The sequence below is a fragment of the Brienomyrus brachyistius genome, chromosome 1, assembly GCF_023856365.1.
Source record: "Brienomyrus brachyistius isolate T26 chromosome 1, BBRACH_0.4, whole genome shotgun sequence".
Taxonomy (NCBI): Eukaryota; Metazoa; Chordata; class Actinopteri; order Osteoglossiformes; family Mormyridae; genus Brienomyrus; species Brienomyrus brachyistius.
In genome coordinates, this window is record NC_064533.1 from 35,772,141 (window position 1) to 35,793,970 (window position 21,830).

General features: G+C 49.4%; 1 protein-coding gene across 4 annotated transcripts in view; it reads left to right on the plus strand.

Annotated features, from left to right (window-relative positions):
- Nucleotides 1–21,830, plus strand: part of pard3bb (par-3 family cell polarity regulator beta b) — a 157,672-nt gene that overhangs the window by 56,764 nt on the left and 79,078 nt on the right. For 2 of the 4 annotated variants that reach the window (XM_049005888.1, XM_049005886.1), the window contains 7 exons: nt 173–261; nt 3,329–3,418; nt 7,912–8,037; nt 8,608–8,993; nt 9,822–9,961; nt 10,139–10,267; nt 18,976–19,161. In XM_049005888.1, coding sequence (XP_048861845.1) covers nt 173–261; nt 3,329–3,418; nt 7,912–8,037; nt 8,608–8,993; nt 9,822–9,961; nt 10,139–10,267; nt 18,976–19,161 — 1,146 coding nt within the window. The remainder of the gene's footprint in view (nt 1–172; nt 262–3,328; nt 3,419–7,911; nt 8,038–8,607; nt 8,994–9,821; nt 9,962–10,138; nt 10,268–18,975; nt 19,162–21,830) is intronic. The other 2 variants (XM_049005889.1, XM_049005887.1) reach the window with 2 other exon arrangements.

Genomic DNA, 21,830 nt, shown 5'->3' on the forward strand with positions numbered 1-21,830 from the left:
ATTGATGGTATGCCGTTCTTTTGGGAAAGACGCTCAATGTGCAGGAGATGGTCAGGAAGGTGACCGCACTCGGGAGGGTTCCATGTAATTGGTTCCATAAAAAATTCTGCCAGAACCATGATGCAAAAAATTTCAAAGGAGAGAGAGACGAATGGACTGTGTGTTCTGACAGCTGGGGAAGAATTTGCTGACAGACCGAACTGGAACGGAAGAGAACCATGGAGCAGAGATGTTTTCCAAGATGGGCAAGATCCATTTTGGGTAAGAGCAAACATTATTAATGTTTGTGTGTGTTTGTGTATCATTTCTGCGGCTTTTACAGCCAATATAGTGCTAACACAATTAGCATTTCCCCCTTTTTAGTGGGAGATCAAGGCTTTGGTGAACTTGCATATTAAGTGAATTCATTAGACAACTACAAAAGCTGAAGGAAACCGGGTCAGAAACACAAACAAATGTGTGCATAAATCAGCATTTGGCTTTAATGAGCTGGCCTGGGATTAGATGTGGCCTCTGTCTTTGTTCTTGTGTTTTAGTTCACAGGGAATAGTCTGGCCCATGGAGAGCTTGGTCTAGCATACAGAATCGGATCTCTACAAACTTGGTGCTCGCACAGGACGGCCCAATACAGGTTTCAGGCTACTGGCTCTGTTTTACAAGCGGAAGCACCTACTTATGTAGATGACATCTATAAAATGCTTCCTTATGAGGAACATGACTTATCAAAAAATGCAAGAAATTTCTCAAAACAGTATATCAAAAATCAGTATATCAAAACACCAGTCATGGATGCTGATAAGGCTCTGAGGCTAACTGGACTGAGGAAATGCACAGGTGCCAGTGGTGGGAATGCCGCTCCACTGAGAATTGGGCTTCTGATCCGTGTCCGACGGGCCAAACTGGTTTTCAAAATAATGAACGCCCAGATGCTGAATTACAGTTTCTGCTGTGATGCAGTGTTAAAAATGCAGGGCTTTAGCTTGGGCAGAAGGGCATTCGGAATAACAGGCCTCCAGACTTACTGCTGAGCATTTACACAGATATGGAGCGAGTGGCACTGGCTGCTGCGTAAAGGTGGCACGGTGTGGACAAGTCAGGTCGGCCAGAGCACAGTGGCATCCTGGGGCGGTGATTGCCGCAGCATCTCTCATGCCTGCACCAGGCCACAGGCTCCATTTTTCAGGGTTAATGTATTTTGCAAAGAGAATGCGGACGCTTGCGATGCTAAGATCCAGCAGCCCTCTCCCCAGCAAGCCTGTGAGCGCTGCCGTTTCCTGTGCCAGTGCGTGATGGCAGACAGTGTGTGGCATGACCCCAGGAGGGCTAATGAGGACATGGCGGCTGTCTGATGCAGCAAGCTCATTATCCTTGTGTGCTCTCCCTGTCTGTCTCTGCCTCTGTGTGTGTGTCTGTGTGTGAGGGTGATATGTACAGATTCTGTGACTTCCAGCACTGGTTGTAGTCTCTCCCCAAATCACGTTTTTCCTGTTTTTGATAGTGCACCATGCATATTCCCCTCAGTGATGTAATAATTGTAAACACACAGTTTAAGTAGTGTTCACTGTAGTAAGACTGTCAGCTGTTCTCAGCAGATTATTCATGACAGTTTTTGCTGCTGTTTGAGTCACACACCGCCATTGCTGTGAGAGGAGCACTCTGGGTAAATAATGCCCATTCTCCCATTTCCATGGTGCACTGAGAGCCGCAGGCAGACACCGGCATCTGAGGTGTTCCTCAGCTCCTCCACCTGCCGTAAACTAGCATCCAGGGACCCACTTTTCAGCTCGTCTTCCCATCAAAGCTGCTGAAACGATCGGCAAACGGAAGTGGAAAGCCAGCCGCGGAGAAGTTTGAGGAATCGGTGGGGCCTTTGGGGGGGGGTGTTTGGGTTATTTATTTCACTTGTGTTAATTTGTACAAATTCATTAAGGTCTTGTAATTAATCCTCTCTCCCCATCCTCCACCCCTCCCCGTCCACATATCAAGTGGCTGCTTTGATATTGTCTGCCTTTGATTAATGGGAATTGCTGCTTCAGCTGTTCCCTCTTGAGGATGAAGCCATGGACCCACCTGAGCTCCCTATGTGCCACATGCCTACCCCTTGCTCTTCCCGCTCGCTGTCCACCTCGGTCTCCCCCCACACCGTCACCCGTCGCTCCCCACACCTCACTATCTGCCTGGCTGTCCCCCCTCACTCTTCCCCCTAGCTGTCCACATAGCTGTCCCCCCTCGCTGTCCACATAGCTGTCCCCCTTGCTCTCCCCCTTCATTGTCCACATAGCTGTCCCCCCCTTGCTGTGTGCCTGGCTGTCCCTCTCCTTCTCTTCCTCACTATCCCTCTTGCTGTACACCCCCCCCCCCCACCTCCTGCACGATCCTAGGCCCCTCCTTTTCGGCTGAATGGCTCAAGCAACTCTGAGCCATTACAGGCCTGTGACGATTAGGGGGAAGAGGAGGGGAGCTCAGAGGCAGAAAAGGTCAACGCTGGATTAATGAGAAGCAAGAGCATGTGTGGTCAGGCCGATAAACTCATTAACTCCAGACGGCGAGTTAAACTGCGTTGGGAAGTCCTTATTAAAGTGACACGTGAGGGTCACCGTGCTGTTCCCGTCAGCCCTCCCTCCGTCAGGCGGCTCGCAGGCTCAGGAAGGGAGACCTGGAACCAGCTTTAGCTGATGCTGCGCAAGTGAGAAGCGGAAAGAAGAACTGCTTGTTTATGCCATTTTGGGACTGGTGTCCTGTCAGTCTCCATAGGAAAGTAAAGATTTAGGGCTCTTTGTTTTGACTGGATTTGGTGGGAGTGGAGTCTGACTGCCTGGCAAAGCGTGAGCTCATGCTCACTGTTATAATCTCCTTTATAGAGGCTTCGCCTGTGTCATTTTCACCCAGAAAGTAAAGCCTCCTTTCCTGCCGTTTTCATCTCCATCAGCATCCCCCCCCCCCTCCAGTCGTGAAACGTTTGCCAGGGAAAAGTAAACATTGACAAAAGAGAGATTTACAGCAAGGGAACTTAAAAGGGCATCCTGTCTGTCTGTGATGTGGCCGTCATGGAAACTATAGCATGGGGTTTGCAAAAACAAGATCATGTGCTGGTGATGGGACTGACTCAGAGCCACGCTGCCATGCGCTGACCAGTCTAAGCCGAAGGACAAAAGCTGAATCCTGTCCATTTCTGTATGACTGCCTGATTGTGCAAGTCTGCTGATTTCATTGTGAGTCGTAGAACTGACAGAAGTGGCTACTGGACTGTGTGTGCGCATGCAAGTGAGAGACACTGAACATCCGGAAACGGAGTGTATGGCACACACACCTGTCTTCTGTGTTCCAGCAGCAGCCTGACCCGGACGGTGCAGATCTCTGGGGATCACGGACCTTTGGGGATACACGTAGTGCCATACTGCTCCTCTCTGAGTGGACGGTAAGCCAAAGCCGTCTCCCCTCTCTGCCTTTAGCTGCCCTTCTGTCCCACTCCCTTTCTCTCAAATGAAGCACAACAGTCTGCTAACTACTGCTGCTCCAGATGCTCTTATAACCACTATTAACCAACATGGATATTACATCAATCAAGATTCATTTTGTATGTCTTTATTTGGCATATGTTGTTATATGACACACAGCTCTTTTGTAATCACAGGGAGACAGTGATAGATTGTGTTGGTGCATTGAATCCTGTTGGAATATTTTTCAGCTATCCAGCCCTTCCAGCCATTAATTTTCTAATCTGCTTCTCCAGTTGAGAGTGATGGTGGGCAGACTTTCGTTGCGCTCGAACATTTATTTTAATGTGGGATATTGCCGCTATTTGCTTGCTGCTCATGACTGGTAATCAAGCAGCCAAGTGGCAAGCTTGCCTCGGAATGAAACCCAGTCCAGCTAATACAGAAGCATCTGAAAAATGACCGTCGCTGCTGCCGAATGCGGCGGGATTGAGGAATCAGCACTTTGAGCAGGATGCGAAAATGCATTTCAACATGATTCTCGTGTAAGAGGCTTATAAACGACCATGACTTGCACAAAAAGGAAACATATATCTGAGATGTCTTACTGTAAGACACAATACCTCACCCTACTGTTTGCCTTATTTCTTCAGTTTTGGACAGGCTGTAAAGTGATGTGGCAAGTAAAACCTAATCACTTAATCCACAAGTAGACATGCAAAAGGCACAGTTAATGTCAACATTCAATGTCTTCTTTATACTGTAAAGCGCTTTTAAAACAACACACGTTGACCAAAGTACTGTATGTCATAAAAACCAATGAACATGTATAAATTGGCCAAAAAGAGTAAATGATTACAAGAATGAAACAAAATAAAAACAATGGATAACAGCAAAAATCTAAAAATCGAAGTGAATTAGAAGCCATGGTCAATAGTGTCTGCTTTTTTGTGTTCATTGGGGCTGTTCCTTTATTTCTTTGCCTTTCTGTATAGCCATCACAGTCTGGGTCCTGAGTTACACACCTCATTTTACACTTAGCATTTGCGCAAATGTTTCCATTAACGTTTTCTCTGGTCTGGTGAACTTGCTATAGGACGCGTCTTTGAGACGTTATATTTCAGAACACTGCGCATCAAACGTGTGTTTAATGCATTTGCCGCAGAGCAGGGAAAGTATAGATTTCCCAGCAGTTGAATGGGTTCCTTGAAAATGACAATGAACTGTGACAGTGGGGGTGGAGTGGGGGGTGTGGGAGATCTGGAGGTAGGGAGGAAGCGTAGTGGTGCAGATGTGTGTGTCTGAGGCCTTCTGTGACATGCTTAAGGCCTGGCTCTCTGAAAGCCAGCCCATTAAAGCGCACTGCCTTTGAAGATATCCCGGAAGGGGTTCAGCCATCTCCGGGAAACTCATTAAGATATTATGCAGGGGAAAAGGAGAGTGGCTAAACGTTAAGCAGCGGGGGCCAAAGGGGACATGTGAGCGTGCTGGGTGGGGGAAGCGGGGCATGCTTTGCAGGCGTAGGGGGGTACACTGGATCGGGGATAGGTGGAGCACTCTGGACGGTGGAGGTGGGATATACTGGATGGAGGACAGGTGGAAAATCCTGGATGGGGGAGGTGGGGTTCACTGGATGGTGGACAAATGGCAGAGTCAGCGTACACTGGATGGGGGTCAGGCAGATCATGCAGGATTGGGGAGGTGGGGTACGCTGGATGGGGGAGTTGGGGTGCACTGGATGGGGTAGGGCGGAGCATGCTGGAAGGGAGAGGTGGGGTACACTGGATGGGGGAGGAGGAGCACGCTTAAAGTAGGTATGGTTTGAATTTCATCCTTCATAGATCCTTGTTACAGTGACACTGCAGGTAATGTGTTCTATATTCAAGCCATCTTTGTCCGTAGTCTGAGGTGTGTCAGAATGAATTAGGGGGCTTTCCTGATAGATTTCCCACAGGGGGGGCTTCACGGGCTCTTCATGAGACCATAAAATCCAGTCCCTCCGAAAAGGGGGGAGTCGTACTGCCGCCTGCTCCAGAGTCGCCCTGGTTAGCGGAGCGAATGACCATCTGGCGCTACTGGACACACAGCAGCCCCAGGGTTGCTTTTAGTGCCCTCTGGGCGTATTGCTCACACCTGCAGTGCCAGAGCCAGTTTTAGCTGCCTCCGCCTGCCTATCTCTGGGAATTTAGGGGGTAAAGTGTCCCCCCTGCCAGTCAAAGCCATCCCTCCGCATTCACTTTTCAGCATATGTTTTTTTTGTAATCCAGTGGTGTGATGCTGCTGCTAGTGTTTAATGCCTTCCATTTTCTGTCTGACTGATTTACCAGCGAACCAGAAATGTAAATGAGCTGGATTCATCAATGATCAGCGCTATGCGAGTATCAAATGCAGTCACTGATTTAATATTGCTGTGTCTGTGATCAAAACCCTTCGGTAATGTCAGTATCATTTTTAATGTGAATCTGGATATGTGTTCACGTTTGCCACTGATATTGATTAAAGGATTAAATTTAGATTGTGCTGATCAACAACAACAAACAAAGGCATGTTTTATGTCACCCGTGTCAACATCGCCTGTAATTTCCTAATTACAGTGTATGGTGCAGTACAGATATTTGTATATTGTGCGTAATTAATAGAAAGCGGATATCTAATTTGGATGTTGTCTCCTGGATGCAGAGTATAATGTTTAGAGGGGAGGATTGTAATAACAGGCACTAACTATGTAGCTGTTATATAAGAGAGGGTGAGAGAGTGGGAGGTTAGTGACATGCAGTGTTCTGTGGAACTTCTATATGTATGAAATGCTGAATTTTGATGTAATTTGCATTTGATTAGAGTTGTAGTGCTAGGTTTCTTTTCGCAGTAGAAAGATGGTTATTTGAGTTTTGAGAGCAGAGCTTTATACCTGGGGAGCCATACATTCGCAATGGGGTAGAGCTTTCCAAGGGCCAGTGCTGGGGCCTGATATGCTGCAGCTGGCTTCACACCCCTGGGTTTAAAGTCTGGTTTCTGATGTTCAGGCTTGTCTCTGTACTGCGTCTGCTGCTTTTAAAACCCTTAGCATGTTTACACTGATGCAGTTCCAGTACCTTCCCATTTGCAGTCTTACGTTGCTCTGCTCTTTCGGCGGCCTTGCACTTGCTCTGGAAACACTGCGTGTTTTGTAAGTTACTCCTGACCCATCTGCTTTCACACATTCAGGAGAATCTTAATGTTCCATGTCATCTGCTGACTTGTTCATTTATTGTGAGGTATTGTTGTTCACTCCTTAGTGGCTGCTGCTGCATTAATTAACCCCGGGTAGTTCTCCCATTTCTAAAATTAGCTAAGTTTGCAATCCCAAGAGTTTACAAATGTGTCAGAGAAATGAAAGTGCTGCGTAAATACTTGGGGCTTGGACAGGCTGGCTTGCAGCTCTAGAATGAAAGAAAAACAGTAAGAGTCCAGTGAAACTGGTTAAAAAATAGCAGTTTGTCTGTAGAAGGGAAGAGGAGATGTTGTGTAAAAGGGAGCCTCGGTGGTACTTTTCTGGCCTGCCTGAGAGGAGCTGGGAAGCTGAAGATGGAGAGAAAGCCTTCAGCAATCACCGAGAATCTTCCTTCAACCGTGCACCTCATCACCTCCTGTGATTCTATTTTAGCAGCTCGTATGAAATGAAAATGAGTATTCCTGACTTTTTTGTGGCTGGCCTGCGGCGGCGGGCCTGTCTGAAAGGCGCTTGCGCGCTGCCCGCGCCCCAGCTGTGTGCTTCTTTTTTTCTTCATTCTCTGCGTGCGTGTACCCGTCTGCAGGGCGCTGGGCCTGTCTGAAAGGCGCTTGCGCACTGCCCGCGCCCCAGCTGTGTGCTTCTTTTTCTCCTCCTTCTCTGCGTGCGTGTACCCGTCTGCAGGGCGCTGGGCCTGTCTGAAAGGCGCTTGTGCGCTGCCCGCACCCCAGCTGTGTGCTTCTTTTTCTCCTCATTCTCTGCGTGCGTGTACCCGTCTGCAGGGCGTTGGGCCTGTCTGAAAGGCGCTTGTGCGCTGCCCGCGCTCCAGCTGTGTGCTTCTTTTTCTCCTCATTCTCTGCGTGTGTGTACCCGTCTGCAGGGCGCTGGGCCTGTCTGAAAGGCGCTTGCGCGCTGCCCGCGCCCCAGCTGTGTGCTTCTTTTTCTCCTCATTCTCTGCGTGTGAGTACCCGTCTGCAGGGCGCTGGGCCTGTCTGAAAGGCACTTGTGCGCTGCCCGCGCCCTAGCTGTGTGCTTTTTCTCCTCATTCTCTACGTGTGTGTACCCGTCTGCAGGGCGCTGGGCCTGTCTGAAAGGCACTTGCGCGCTGCCTGCGCCCCAGCTGTGTTCTTCTTTTTCTCCTCATTCTCTGCGTGCGTGTACCCATCTGCAGGGCGCTGGGCCTGTCTGAAAGGCACTTGCGCACTGCCCGCGCCCCAGCTGTGTGCTTTTTCTCCTCATTTTCTGCGTGCGTGTACCCGTCTGCAGGGCGCTGGGCCTGCACATCCGCTCTGTGGAGGAAAACAGCCGCTCCAAGAGGGAAGGCATCTTCCAGGACGACGAGTGTATCGTGAAAATCAATGACAGCGAATTAATGGATAAGTCCTTTGCGCAGTAAGTACCAGGCCTTTGATGGAGGCCTGCGGCCGGCGTGTGGCCGGCCGTCATGCCCGCAGCGCCTCTTTGTTGTCCGGGGGCTCTTTGTGCTCTTACAAAGGCGCTGCTCCCCCTGCAGTATCAGAGCCGCGCATCTTCGCCTCCCATAACGCATTGTTGTGGAGAATAGCTCCATTTATGGCTATCACAATATTGGACAGACTTCAGAAGGAGCAGAACTGCAGCCATTAGAAAAGGGTTTTTGAAGCCTCTTGCAGCCGGGGTGAGCCTGATTGGGGGGGGGAGGGAAGGGGGGCTGCTGGTGATGGCCTCTGCTCGCCTCTGCCCTTTGTTCCCAAGCTGGCATTTCTGTGTTTTTAAAAAAGACTAAATGGAGAAAGAGCCTGAAAGTGTAGTAAATATTTCAGAATTATTCATTTGGGAAGAAGAGGTAAAAACCATTAGTCATTAGCCTAATGTACCACTTCAGCCTAGTTTGAAGTTTGCTGTATATCTGCCCCCTAACTGATAACAAGGTACATACATATCCTGTGATCCGTGACGTGGCAATTTCTGCCCCCTTCGCAGGTCCCAGGACGTCTTCCGGCTGGCTATGCGGTCCCCCACAGTGCGACTGGAGGTCTTGCCTGTGGCCAACAAGCAGCGCTATGAGAAGAGCCTCATCGGGCAGCTCTTCAACCCGGAGGGGCCTGATGCGGCGGCTAAAGGCCGGCCACTGTCGCTTAAGCCTGATGCCAGGCACGCCGACTCCCAAGCCCGAACCCCTGAGCCCACCACACGGTCTGCTGAGCTTCAGGCCAGCCCTGCACCCGAGGTCATGACCCCAGGACCATTCTCCTCTAAAAGCAGCAGTAGTAGCAGCAGCCCACTGCCGAAGAGTCCTGGCCTAGCTCCTGTGGTGACCCCCACCAGTAAAAAGGCGGGAAAGAAGCTGAAGATCGACCTGAAGAAAGGTAAGTACGGCTCAGCCGTGCTCGTGATACCTGTGATGACATGCTTCTGCCTGCAGTTTTCAGCTCTTCCCTGATCAGAGATGAGGAACTGCTTTTACCTTGAATCTACCAGACTCTTACCAGAAATATAAATTTAATAGTACAACTGCAGATCATAGGAAGCTACATGAAAACCTCAAAATACAGCTAGTCTCTTGTGCTGTGCTTGGCTTTTTGGTGTGCTCATCTTCTCATACTCAGCGGCATATCCTAAAAAAGGCATCAGCACAAGCCTGTTCCATTTTACATCACAGGACATCAGAGTTAGCTTCTTTCGTTTTAACCTTCCGCTCCATCCCACCCAGGGTTACGGGAACGTGCTGCTTTAGATCAGTCCTGCTTTGGACAGCAGCAGCTGGGTAACAGCTCACGTATCCAGACTAACTTCACTTCCTTCAAGCAGCACAGGTGGTCTTGTTCTTCTCTCATGTCTCGCCAGCTACTCAGCCTCGTGCGGCTGTTACTCTTGCAGGTCCCGCCAGCTCAGTACATCCAAGTGCTCTCGGTAGGGCAGGGATATGCGTTTACTGGGAGGGGTGGCACCTTGTAAGGCAGCCCTGGGGCCTGACCCGCTCCGAATGGACCCTCTGAAGTGTTCCCGTTTATTTCTCGGGAAAGGCAACTTGGTGAATTGGTATCGCGAGTCACACCTCCGGCCAGCAGAAATCAGTCTGGAAGTGTGAGAGCGAGAGCAAGCTACTGGGGGCTGTCGGTGCTAGAATTCTTTTGATTGTAGGTTCAGGGCCATGTGGTGGTGACACTTCTCTTATTTCTCACCTTTTCTCCCAGGTACAGAAGGTCTGGGTTTTACCGTAGTCACCCGGGACTCATCGGTGCATGGGCCCAGTCCGATCCTCGTCAAGAATATCCTGCCCCGCGGAGCTGCTGTTAAAGACGGCCGCCTGCAGTCGGGAGACAGGATTCTGGAAGTGAGTGAATGGGCAGCTATGTACCAGCCCGATACGGCTTTACATATGAGGGGTTATGGGCACATGGTATGTAACTGAGGGCGCAGTTGGTGGGTTGCTGGTGGCACCACCTGTAGTGGAGGTGCAGGGAACAATGGAGGCCGGCTCTCAGCAGGCTTATCGCTGCTGTTCCCCCAGGTGAACGGCGTGGACATAACCGGCCGGACCCAGGAGGAGCTGGTCGCCATGCTGCGCAGCACCAAGCAGGGAGAGAACGTCACTCTGGTGGTGGCTCGGCCGGAGGAGGTCTTCCTGCCCCGGGAGCTGGTGAGAGCCTTCAAAACCCATAAGTTGGCTGGAAGATGTGCCCTAATGATACTCGTGTCAGCCATGATATTATACACGTCATTACCTTATTGTTTGTATTTAATTAACAGAGACTTTAAGGCCTGACAGTTTGCTCATAGACACATTAGTGGGATAAAACAGCATCTCCTTCCCCCAGAACCTGCTCTGTCCAGGTTCCTGCAGCTGTCCAGAACTGCCACTGCATTGCACAGAATGACACTGCACTGGTGCTTTTCTGAAGCTGCTGCCCTCTTATGCAGACAGTCTCTGGCCTTCCTGGCGGCTTTAATGGACTTGCTTAAGAGGAGCCCATTGGACCCGAGGTGTGAAACGGGTCCATCTGTCACTCTCCCAGTTAGGTGGGCTGCCTGGCCCCTTCTTCCACATTCATTGGCCCAGGCTCAATAGCAATTTCGTCACATAATCAGAGCCCTCCACTTATTTGCAATTTCTGATGCTACAGTTAAATGCAGTTTTTTGCAGTTATGTGTGAATCCGAGAACTGCAGACTGCCCTCATTCAGTGTTGTTTGCTGGGCCCTACTCCCGTGAGCCCCACTGTACCAGTGTGTGCTTGTGCTCTCTTCCGAAACCCTCTTCCAGTATGGTGAATGTCAGCGGCATTGCCGTGGCAACAGATTCAACACTCATCTCTCTCCCTGTCTGCGCTGTCGCTCAGCACCTCGCCTGGGCACCACGCGTTCTCCTCCCCGTTCCTGTTGCAGGACACAGGGCAGCTGCGTTTGCCCCCCACCCCCCCACCACATCTCCCTCTATTGCACTGAAGCCAGTCACTGTGCTCTTGCCCCTTCTGACACTTTTTGAAAATGATAGGCTCTCGAGGGAGGGAGCGCAGAGAGAGAGAGTGAGAGAGATGAGTGTCAGATCTGTTGCCACGGCAATACCACTGACGTTCACCATACTGGAAGAGGGTTTTGGAAACCGTTGATGCCATGTCTTTGTGCTGTTTATCTGAAAAACGTCTCTCTGCCGGTGGGTCATTTGCGACGCACGGTGAGCCAGCTCACAGGCGTATAAACTCAGGAAATTACAGCCCCAAGAACACGGTCCTCAGCAATGCTGCTTAATGTCTCTCTCATGATTCTGAGAGCCCTTACAAGTCTCCTGCTTAAGTCCCCCTGGGGGTTCTCTCTCTTATTTGCGGTCGTGCTCCCCTGGGGGCGTCATCTTTTGTACAAGTGAGCTAATGTAGACCCTGTGGACCTGAGCACCCTGCTGGAAGCGACAGACCGCGTGCAGTCAGTCAGAGCTGTACCAAACAATGAATCCTGTCCTTCGATTTTAAAAGAATACATGTGTTTTTGCAGATGAATGCTTAAAATTTCTTATTCCAAAAATAATCACGCATTGGTTTGGGATAAAAGGCGTGCTGATTGAACATGGTGATTTGGGAAGCTCTCGCTTCTGTCCTTGAGGCTGCGTCTTAGACTGCAGTCTAAATGCTCACTGTGATGCTCTTTCGGAGCTGCTGTCTCACGGTGGAAGCTGCCTCTGTCTCTCCTCACGGAAAATGATCCTGTCTGCGCTCTGGGGCTGACAGCTCTCCATGAGATGCCAGGGCCAGGTGTGTCAATGCCCGGGAATTGGGGGGTTCCACGCCCCCCTCCCGGGTTTGGTCTGGACGTGTCCCAAATAGCACAGTGCTCGCGCCAACCACGCCCGGAATGTGTGGGCTGCGTCTTTTTACAGAGATGTTTCTGAGGCCGTGAGAGTGCCGGTGGGGGGGGGACTGCACACTAGCAGAGGGAGCGGGAGTCTTCTGGGACGCCTTCGGCCTTGTGCAGGCTGTACCAGGGTGTTATACTCGTATCTTCATGGGACAGACTTAAAAAGGCCTGTACATCAGTGATTTGCTTCCTGGGCGGGTCTGTAGTAGAGCGGCTGAGGGCAGGCAGGCGTCAGCTGGGGGACAGGTGGGTGTGAAGCATGGGGAGTGACAGACTGTGCTCAGCTAAGTGGCCACGGCATATATGGCCAGCACAGCCATGCTGTGTTGTGCCGAGCCGAGCTCTCTGGGGGGGCTGGACGTCGCTCGAGAGACAGAGAGAGAGAGATGATATAGTAATTGTGATAATTAGATTTGACTTTGGAACAAAGGATAAAAAATGAGCACTAATTTTCCCTGAAGTTTAGAGTGTTGCTGTGTCACAGTATCCAATTAAATAAAAAGCGAGAAGCACATTCATTACAGAGCAGTCCTGGGATGGGGGAAGGTGCCCTGTGTGTGACGCAGGGGGGCAAACCGGGGAGCTGACTGTTACTTCCTAGCCGAGCAGAAACCTTGGCTTGAAAAGTGGATGTGATGTCAGCCTCATGCTGCGGGATTCCTATGGTGTTCTGCGCAGCCATTGGCCCTCAGGGAGGCGGAGCGTTTAAGCCTTATCAGCCGCATCAGGCTTTGGCATCTCCAGACGGCGCACATACATACGCAGCTAAAGTCTGTGGCAGGACTGCACATCGCTGGGAAAGCATGCAAGTCTTCTTAAGTAAAAGAGAAATCCCCCGTTCTTCAGCCTTGAACTTCAGTTATGATGTAAAGAAGGCCCTGTGTGGCCCTGCTCTCTCCTCCCACACCGAGCTGTCTTTGCCTCTTGATCTTCCACTTATGCCACATTATACAGCTACTTGCTTTGACTCCAGATTCAGTGCCGGGTATTTTGGGTTAAGACCTTTTTATAGATGGTGTATTATACTAGTTTTGTGTTTGTTCATGGTTTATCCTGCCCTGTCATTTGACATGGGCACAGCTAGTGTGTAAGTGATTCTTATGAGAGAGCTTTAACCCTCTGATCTTGCCAGCTTCCTGAATAAGGAAGGTAGGGAAAGGTGACTGAAGAACGCAAACTCTATCCACACCAGACATTAATAGCCTCTTTTTGATGAATGATTGTGGATGGAATCAGCCTCTGTGTGTGTGTGTGTGTGTGTGTGTGTGTGTGTGTGTGTGTGTGTGTGTGTGTGTGTGTGTGTGTGTGTGTGTGTGTGTGTGTGTGTGTGTGTGTGTGTGTGTGTGTGTGTGTGTGTGTGTGTGTGTGTGTGTACGCAGAATGCTTACTGGTGTGGTTGTGCACGTGTTTCATGGGAGGGGGATTTAACAGCTTTGCTGGGTAATTGAACCACTGATACCCTGTAGAAAAACTTCCCTAAAACGAGCAGGCTTTCATTGCCAGTATTTGGGGCTCTTGTGCTGTGAGTAAGGAGGGTGTAATGGTGGCCGCTGCCTGTCCTGCTTCTCCCTCGCCATCTGTTCTTGTGTGACAGTGTGTGCGTGACTGACAGCTGAAACCTCCCTGAATGCCAGTCTCCCACGCACCGACGAAATCACAGCCGCTAGGCGACCGCACACCTCAGGCACCCTGTGTCTATCATGCAGTGCCACATGCTTGCGTTTGCTGCTTACTGGAATGGAGAAAGCAGAAGTGGTCGACGGGGGTACGTTTTTATAAATGGATACCTCATCCGAGTCTTCATCACTCGCTCAGATTTCTGTGTCCTGGCGTCAGTGATTAGCGCTGAGGAGACCCAAGGTACTGCGACATACCTGCCTTTGTGCTGACTCTCCCAGGCCGCATCCCCAGAAGGAGGAGCCATCATCTTTGAGCAGCCAATGGAGTGCTTGCCATATTGTTTGTGTAGAATGTGAGTCTAAACCTGTCTTGTGTGACGGCCTCCCTGGCAGACGGCAGCGCTAGCCTGGTCTGTGTCTCAGGCATCATAAATGTTCATTAGCTGCTTTGTGAAACATTTGAAATGATTTGGCTCTAAATGTGTCCTTTTTACAACATGATCCGGAATCTTCGAAAAGTATTTCTTGAATGTAGCACAGAAATCCCCCGTCTTCACTGTTCTTTCACCATTGCAGCTGGCAGCGTTACCGTGTTGTTGATGTGACACATTTTTTCAATATGTCATCCTGTGGATCTCTTTAGAATGCCCAGTTGAGGGTAAATTTAACTGTGGAAATGGAGAAGCCCACAGCTCATGGAAAAGTAGAAACACATAGCCGGAGATATCGGTATATGCTGGCCTTTTCTCTGCAGCAGCGTAGGGTGACTGCCGGCCTCCCCGGTGCCCCTGCTCCCACGAAGCGGCGCTTGGGGACAGCGGCGGGCGGCAGTGCTGGCACAGCCCTCGTGGGAACAGTCAGTGGCAGCTCTCCTTACAACCAATCGATCGGCACGAATTAGTGCATGCTTGCTGTTTACTGGGCGCGCAACATAAGCCCCTTGAAACTCAATCTGTGCACCCCACCCTCTCGGTGCCTTGTGTAGAGTCTCAGCCAGTTTTAAAGTTGTGTGTTTAGATATTATCAAAGAAATAGTTGGATTCATAGGCAGGGAGGTTCTGGTAGGTAAAGCTCCGTGATCTTGCCTCCGACCCATTGCTCTGTATTGCTGTCACTCACTCGTGGTGTTTCTGCAGTCTGGCTTTTGGATGCTGTGACCTCTGTGTGTCGTCGGCTCGTCGCATGTTAGCCTGAATTAACTTGGAAAGAGCAGCCTAAGAAGTTTTTTTTTTTTTTTTTTTGTGATGTGCAGTCAGCACTTTTCTGTCATTGGTGTCAGCAGACGCTCGGAGTGGAGGGCGCCGCTGAAACGGAAAGGAGCCGTTTCCACCGTGGCAACGGTGTAGGTCACCAGAAGTGCTGCGTGCGGAGAATCGCACAGTGTCGCCTTCAGCGTGGGTGAGGCTATCGAGTCACACCTCCGGCGTCCGAGATCCCGCGACCTATCCCACGGCTGCATTAAGTTTCCTGTATCCTCGTCCCGTGCAGGAGACGGGTAGCATGTGACATCTTCACGCTGGCCGCTATGGAAACGGCAGCAGTTGTCAGGGTGACGGATGAGGCGCAGGTTTCTGGGCATGCTGGTGTTTCTCCTGGCTGATGCTTATGGGAGGGAGATGCGGGCCCATTAGGGGGATTAATAGGCGCTGCTCTCTGGCTGCGTGTGACGGTCCAGAGGAGATGCCGCTCCGGCTTTAAGAGCCGCAGATCTCATCTTAATTGAATGTCGCTCACACCTTTAATCCACTGCTTTGAAAGGCTCGTTTTAATTCTGAGTGACAAAGAGGGTGCATGTTATCACCTCCTGCCCACCTCACGCCGCCATCCCAAGTCTCCTCAAAGCACAATAACAACCGGCTCCTTTTGTTGGATGGGCTGTCAGTCGTCGAGGCTTAACGGGCGCTTTTAATGAGACGATGGACCTGGTTGTTCTGCCCAATAAGCCGCTTTAGCCGTTCCTGGCACCCCGCCCCTTTCGGAGTTCGGGTCGGACTGTTGGCGAGAAGGTGTATCGGGCCCCCGGGAGACCCCCCAGTATCTCACAGACACCTGTTTCTGCTCACTTATCTCCGCATCAGCTAAACAACTACTGTGCACAAACAGGATAACAGCTGTCCAAACATCGTAGCAAGTCGCCGAGCTTAGTGGCCTGATTAAAGTCTCCATTTATTCATGCATGCCTTTTTTGCGAATCCCCCATGGGTTAGTCTTCTGCATCCTTGAGTGGGACGGGGGACACCTGTGGGCAGTCATGTCTGACTTTGGGAGTCGGACTGGCACGTGACGAGTGGCCGGTGTACTCTGCGCTCATGGTGGCACACGCGTGTCAGTGCTCATACCCTCCACCTTATCTCAAAATCTGCCTCTCAGGCTCACTGTTAAAATGAATATTGATCCCCGCTACGTTTGTTTATGGCTGGCATTAACAGAATTAAAGGGTTATGTTTTGCTATGTAAATGAAGCAGTAAGAACTGACAACAGCAGTTGGTCCATTCGCATGTTGCACGTTCCCCTTTTTTGCACTCTGAAGGCCTGGATCTATTGGGCCTTGTTTGGGGTCTTGATATCGTCCTTCTTGGGCCCCAGGCGATTGTAGTATGCTAGGCCCTCTGACCTTTGACCCACCTTATTGAGTCATCTTTGGGAAAACCCCAGAGAGGGGGATGAGGCCATTCCCTCCCTCTGGGCCTCTTACAGGTCCGGTCTATCTGTGATTCCTATCCTGGGTCACTTTCTTTGTCATCTGAGAAAGGGTCTGTCTGTCACAAGCTGTACGGCCTTTTAGAATAAGACCAGCCGCAGCCAAACGGGCAGAAGCCTGATGATTGTTTGATCCCTCCCACTGCAATCAAGAACACAGACAAGGCCATGGACTGCAGTTACAGGGCCAGACGGATTGAAATGCTTGATTGGCTGATGTAATGGTAGCTGATCTAATGGCATGGCATCCATGTGCCATCAGACAAACACAGCCATAAGTAATCTTAATACCAGAAAATGGAAGTACATCAACTAGATGTGGAATATTAGCTAGTATTACCTCAACCGAAAAGTACTGGTTGTTTAATTGAGAAATTATGCAGCCAGCTGTGGAGGCGTAGTACACTAAGAGCTGTATACTGCGAAGATGAAACACTTTTCATTTTGGACTGATGACTAGGTCCCAGTATGCAAATCTCTACTGAAACTGAGATAAATTATTAGACTTGTGTACTTGAGACACTATTTCACTTTGACAATATTTACTGAAAAGTGCCATTTTGAAGAGAAATATGTCTAAACAGCGTGGCGTGAAACATTCCTCTATAAGATGAATTATGATGACACAGTGTTCAGCCAATCACTGAGAGCGATATTAAAGTGTGAGATATTCTCTCTCATTCCTTTGGTTTAGGGGCTGGAGCTGGACCTGCACTGGTTATGACAGTTTGACAGATGAAAAATTGTAATGGGTAAAATCACCAGGCAGCAGAACTTCACAGTAATAAAGTGGTGGCGCCCTTATTTTTTGTTTTATGACTAATAGCAACTGAAGCAGTCTCCATGTTAAATATTATTTTCATTATCCTGGCCATCATTTTTGACTGGAGTATCCATCCATCCATTTTCCAAACCGCTTATCCTACTGGGTCGTGGGGGGTCCGGAGCCTATCCTGGAAGCTATGGGCACGAGGCAGGGAACAACCCAGGATGGGGGGCCAGCCCATCGCAGGGCACACTCACACACCATTCACTCTCACATGCATTCCTACGGGCAATTTGACAAGTCCAGTTAGCCTCAGCATGTTTTTGGACTGTGGGGGGAAACCGGAGTACCCAGAGGAAACCCCACGACGACATGGGGATAACATGCAAACTCCACATACATATAACCCAGGCGAAGACTCGAATCTGGGACCCAGAGATGTGAGGCAACAGTGCTAACCACTGCACCACCATGCCGGCTCTGACTGGAGTATCTTCTATATTAAATATGGCTCAACAATGTGGGCATCACTGGAGGAGGAGATGAATACCTGGGCTGCTATACTGACTCCTGTCTGGAAGGGGGCGCTAATCAGCCAGTGGCTGATTAAATGCCTATAATCAGCATTAATGCTCTGATAAATATGGGGGTGGGGGGAGGCTGCATGCACACACAGACGTGGGGAAGGGGTATGTGACACCTTCATGCAGCACTGGGGGGTCATTTTGTACGCTCCTTGGTCTGGGGTGTCACTGGCGACCCAGTGGACACGCAATCCTCAAGGTTTCTGCTCTCAGATAGACTTTGATTGCAGCATCTCTGCCCAGCAAATGTCAAGATAAACATAAGCGGAAAAATGGAAACTGATATTTAAGTGCTCGTGGGCACAAAATTAAACCTTTTAATGATAGCAATCGTTGGCTCTGTAAATCCACCCACATCCACTCTGAGGCAATATGATCCTTAGTTTAAAGTGCACTGTGTGTAGCTACTGCTACAGTATGTGGCTACTGAAGGCAGTGATATGTGCGACAGTTAGTGGGGGCCTGCGGGGGTTAGAGATGAGGCTGCAGGAGCTGAACGGTGCGCCTTGTGGTGGCCGAGAGAGGCGCACCCTTAGCTGGGCTCTCTGTCCTTTCTCAACTCTGCTGAGTCGCATCTGGCTTACTCTGTATTTCATATAGCACCTCAGTAGCTGTCTGGGTTTGTTTTAATATGGGTAAAGGTAGGATGAATTAATCTATCTCTCTGCCTGCCTGCCTGTCTCTCTCTCTCTGTCTGCCTGCCTGCCTGCCTGTCTCTCTGTCTGCCTTTAAAAGCTGTCATCAGTACCAGTAATGCGTTGTGTCTCCCCTGAACACGACATGTAACCTGTCTTGCCCTACTGTGCATTACTGTATTAATATATCTTTCAGACTTAAAATGTTCATTTGAATAACTTTTGCTTTTGTTGGCCTTTCTGGCTTCCCAAGGAATAGCATTTTCCCCAACAATGAAGTTTCATTTTTGGCCAGTTTCCCTGGAGACGAGAAAGGGGTGGCTTTCCTCAGCGTCACGCGCAGTATGACACTCTTATCTTTGCCTGCCTCCTCTCTTTCATTTGGGTGAAAAATCTGGCTTCAGGTGCTAAGATGATACAGTTGTGATTATGGAGAGGAAGGCATGGAGATAAAGACGTCGATGAAATGAGCCTGAGTAAAGTGAGTCCCATGAATAATCGTTAGGGGAATCTTATACATAATCAATCCACCAAGAAACCTCTGAAGCTTCTGGCATGAAGAGGTTAAAACACTTCATTTAGAAATGACGTGCTTTTTGCTGCCTTTCTATGCTTAAATGAAATGACCCCTGGGCTCCATTTTCTCTCTCTCCCTCCCTCCCTCCCTCTCTCTCTCAACTACCCCCCCCCCCCAGAAGGGGGAGCAGGCTGGTGCCCCGCTCTTGATGGAGGGTAAGGAGCAGCTGATGTTCGAGGTCCCCCTGAATGACTCAGGTTCTGCCGGCCTCGGAGTGAGCCTGAAGGGGAACAAATCTCGGGAGACGGGAGAGGATCTGGGCATCTTCATCAAGTCCATCATCCATGGAGGGGCAGCCTTTAAGGTATAGCTGTAGCCATACAAACTGAAACACTGTGTGTATCTATGGACATGTATCTCTCCATCCATCTGCCAGGTGCATTTCCTGGTCAGGGGTCCTGCACGACACTGGGAGAATTACATACACAGTATTCGCACAAATGTCAACAAAGAGAATAATACCATAGATTTTGTTCCGAAGTTGTTTTTTTTTTTTTTTTTTTTTAAATTATAAAATACGCGAAGCATCCGAGTCACATCAGCATGCAGTAAACGTCTCAGTGGTCTGATGTGTGCTTCCTGTGTCAGAGGTTACTGTTGAAACTGCACCACTGGCACCAGAGACGTAATCAATAACATGGAGATGCCAGGTCAATGTGTGCTCCTAAATCCCTACATTGCCGTTCTGTGTAGGGTTCTAATCCTCTCTGGCTGATCTCTAGCATAATCTTCCTGGCATGTGATTTGAGGGGAACTGTATGATAGTGTGCACACTGCGTTGGGTCTCCTTTCTTTCGTACTGGATTATAAACCGATCCCTTCCAATCTGTCAAACACTGAGCTGTTTTCCATATTTGTTAGCATAATTTAGTCAACACCATGATTCGTCTGCTGTTGCTGTAGTATTTCTATAGGAGTAGCACTCTTCCTTTGTTGGTACTCGTCCTAGTGCTGAGCTGACCTCCTCTCTCATTAATGAAGGTTCCTCCATGTATCCAACTGACTGAAATGGTGCAGTTTATTTTATAGTCAAACCCTTTACCTTTCACGTATGCGTGCTTTGTTATGAGGTGATTCCCTAGCCCCAGAGCAGAACATGTGGTGTGTTCGCTGCCCTCTGACCTCACCCCGCTAGCTGCCTTGACCCTGTCATGGGATGACTGTAGTTTTTCAGCGGAATGCCTGGGCCCCAGTTCACAGGGGAACCTGCCCTTCCTCCAGGTGCATGTCCCCTTGCCTCTCTATCCCTACATCTCCTCTCTTTCTCTGGCTGTCTTTCAGGACATTTCTCTCCCGTGTTTTTGAAATACCTTGGATCTTTTCCCTCCTTTCTGCTTTCTCCATTTTTCTCTTCTTTTTCCCCCTTTCATCCGTTCACGCTAACCCAGGAAAGGAGTTCTAGCTGAACACATCGTATGCTTTTTCTGTGTGGAGATAAGATCTGTGCGGGGTCGTCGAGGCCCCCAATGAACACCTGCACCCTTATAAGCCCTGTAAACCTTCCAATGAGCTGCTTGCTCAAGAGTCTGAGAAAGGTTGTATTAGAGTGTGTGTGTCTGTCTGTCTGTGTTTGTATGGGTGATTGGCAGCTTGCTTGTTTGTGTGTGTCTCTCAATCTGTCTGTGTGTTTGTATGGGTGATTGGCAGGTTGCATGTTTGTGCGTTTCTCTCTGGATTCTACACCTAGCTTATCAGTTTTTATGATGGAGACTGGAGGCTCTGCTGTACCCTACTTCTTCCCCCCTGCCTTTCCTCTATCCCTACCTCCCCCATGTTATGCCACAGCTCCTTCTCGGCCACGTTATTGCTAATTAAAAACTTTTAAAGCCTGGCACTAATTAGACGGAAACATCTTGAGATTTTGTGGGCGCGATGTCCCTGTCCCTGGATTCCGTGCCTACTATAATTCACGGCGTGGAGGGAGAAGCCGCAGTATCTCCTGAAGATGTGGGTTACCCAAATCCGGGATGCGCGGAGAGGATGCTAACTCCCCGAGGATACCAAGGATACATGCAGCTTCCTCTCTTCCATCGGCATGGCGGCAGAGGGACAGTTAGTGTCTCCATGACAGACACGTTGTGCACTGTAGGTGAGAAGAAGAAGCTTGGAGACAAATCTATGGTCATATTTCAGGCAGGCTGACTGGCATGCTCCTAGGACTTGTAAGCGGTGCTGTCAGGTCACCCAGAGCCCAGATGGTCAGTAAATTTCTGGTTCGGATGAATTCTGCTTCCATAGCCTCTGTTGGTCATTAACAAAGAACAACAGCCTACCTGTTGCTTAGCACCCCATAAATTTTATCTTTAAACATAAATACGTCTTTATGGCCGTGATGTATTAACAAGTGTATTGGCAAGAGGTTCAGTGAGCGAGTAATTACTGTGAAATGCTTATACCTGTAGATCTTGGACAGACACAGATGAACCTAAATCACCACCAAATATTTTGACCCAGTAATGGCCGATTCCAGATCAGCCCGATCTTTAGTTGTTTCTGACCTTGTGTCTTTGTGTTTTAGTGTTTTAGTTCTGTGAAATCTGACTCGTGAGCTTCTAATCTGTAACGACAAAGGGGGCGGGGCAATAGCGGAATGAGCTGACCGTGGAATGAGGTCATAACACCACTGAGTGAATATTCGAATACAAGATGTCGATGCACTGAGGTGTGTCTCTCGCAGTGACACATTCATCCCTGTGATTCTGTTAGAGGGTCTATCTGGTACAGTCCTATTACTGTCCCATTAAGAGTGAACCATAGATACTGGTGCCATCACAGCTAATGAATACAGCTCCCTGTGATCATTGTACTTATTATAATCCTTTCAGAGTCTCAAAGGACATTGGGGACGATGTCACTGTTTCACATTACAGGGAATTATTTGAACAAATGCATTGCTATTTCAATTTCTATCACAGGATTTTATAAAAATGTATTTTCTATTATAAGCAACTAATGGACGGGCTGAGTAAGAAG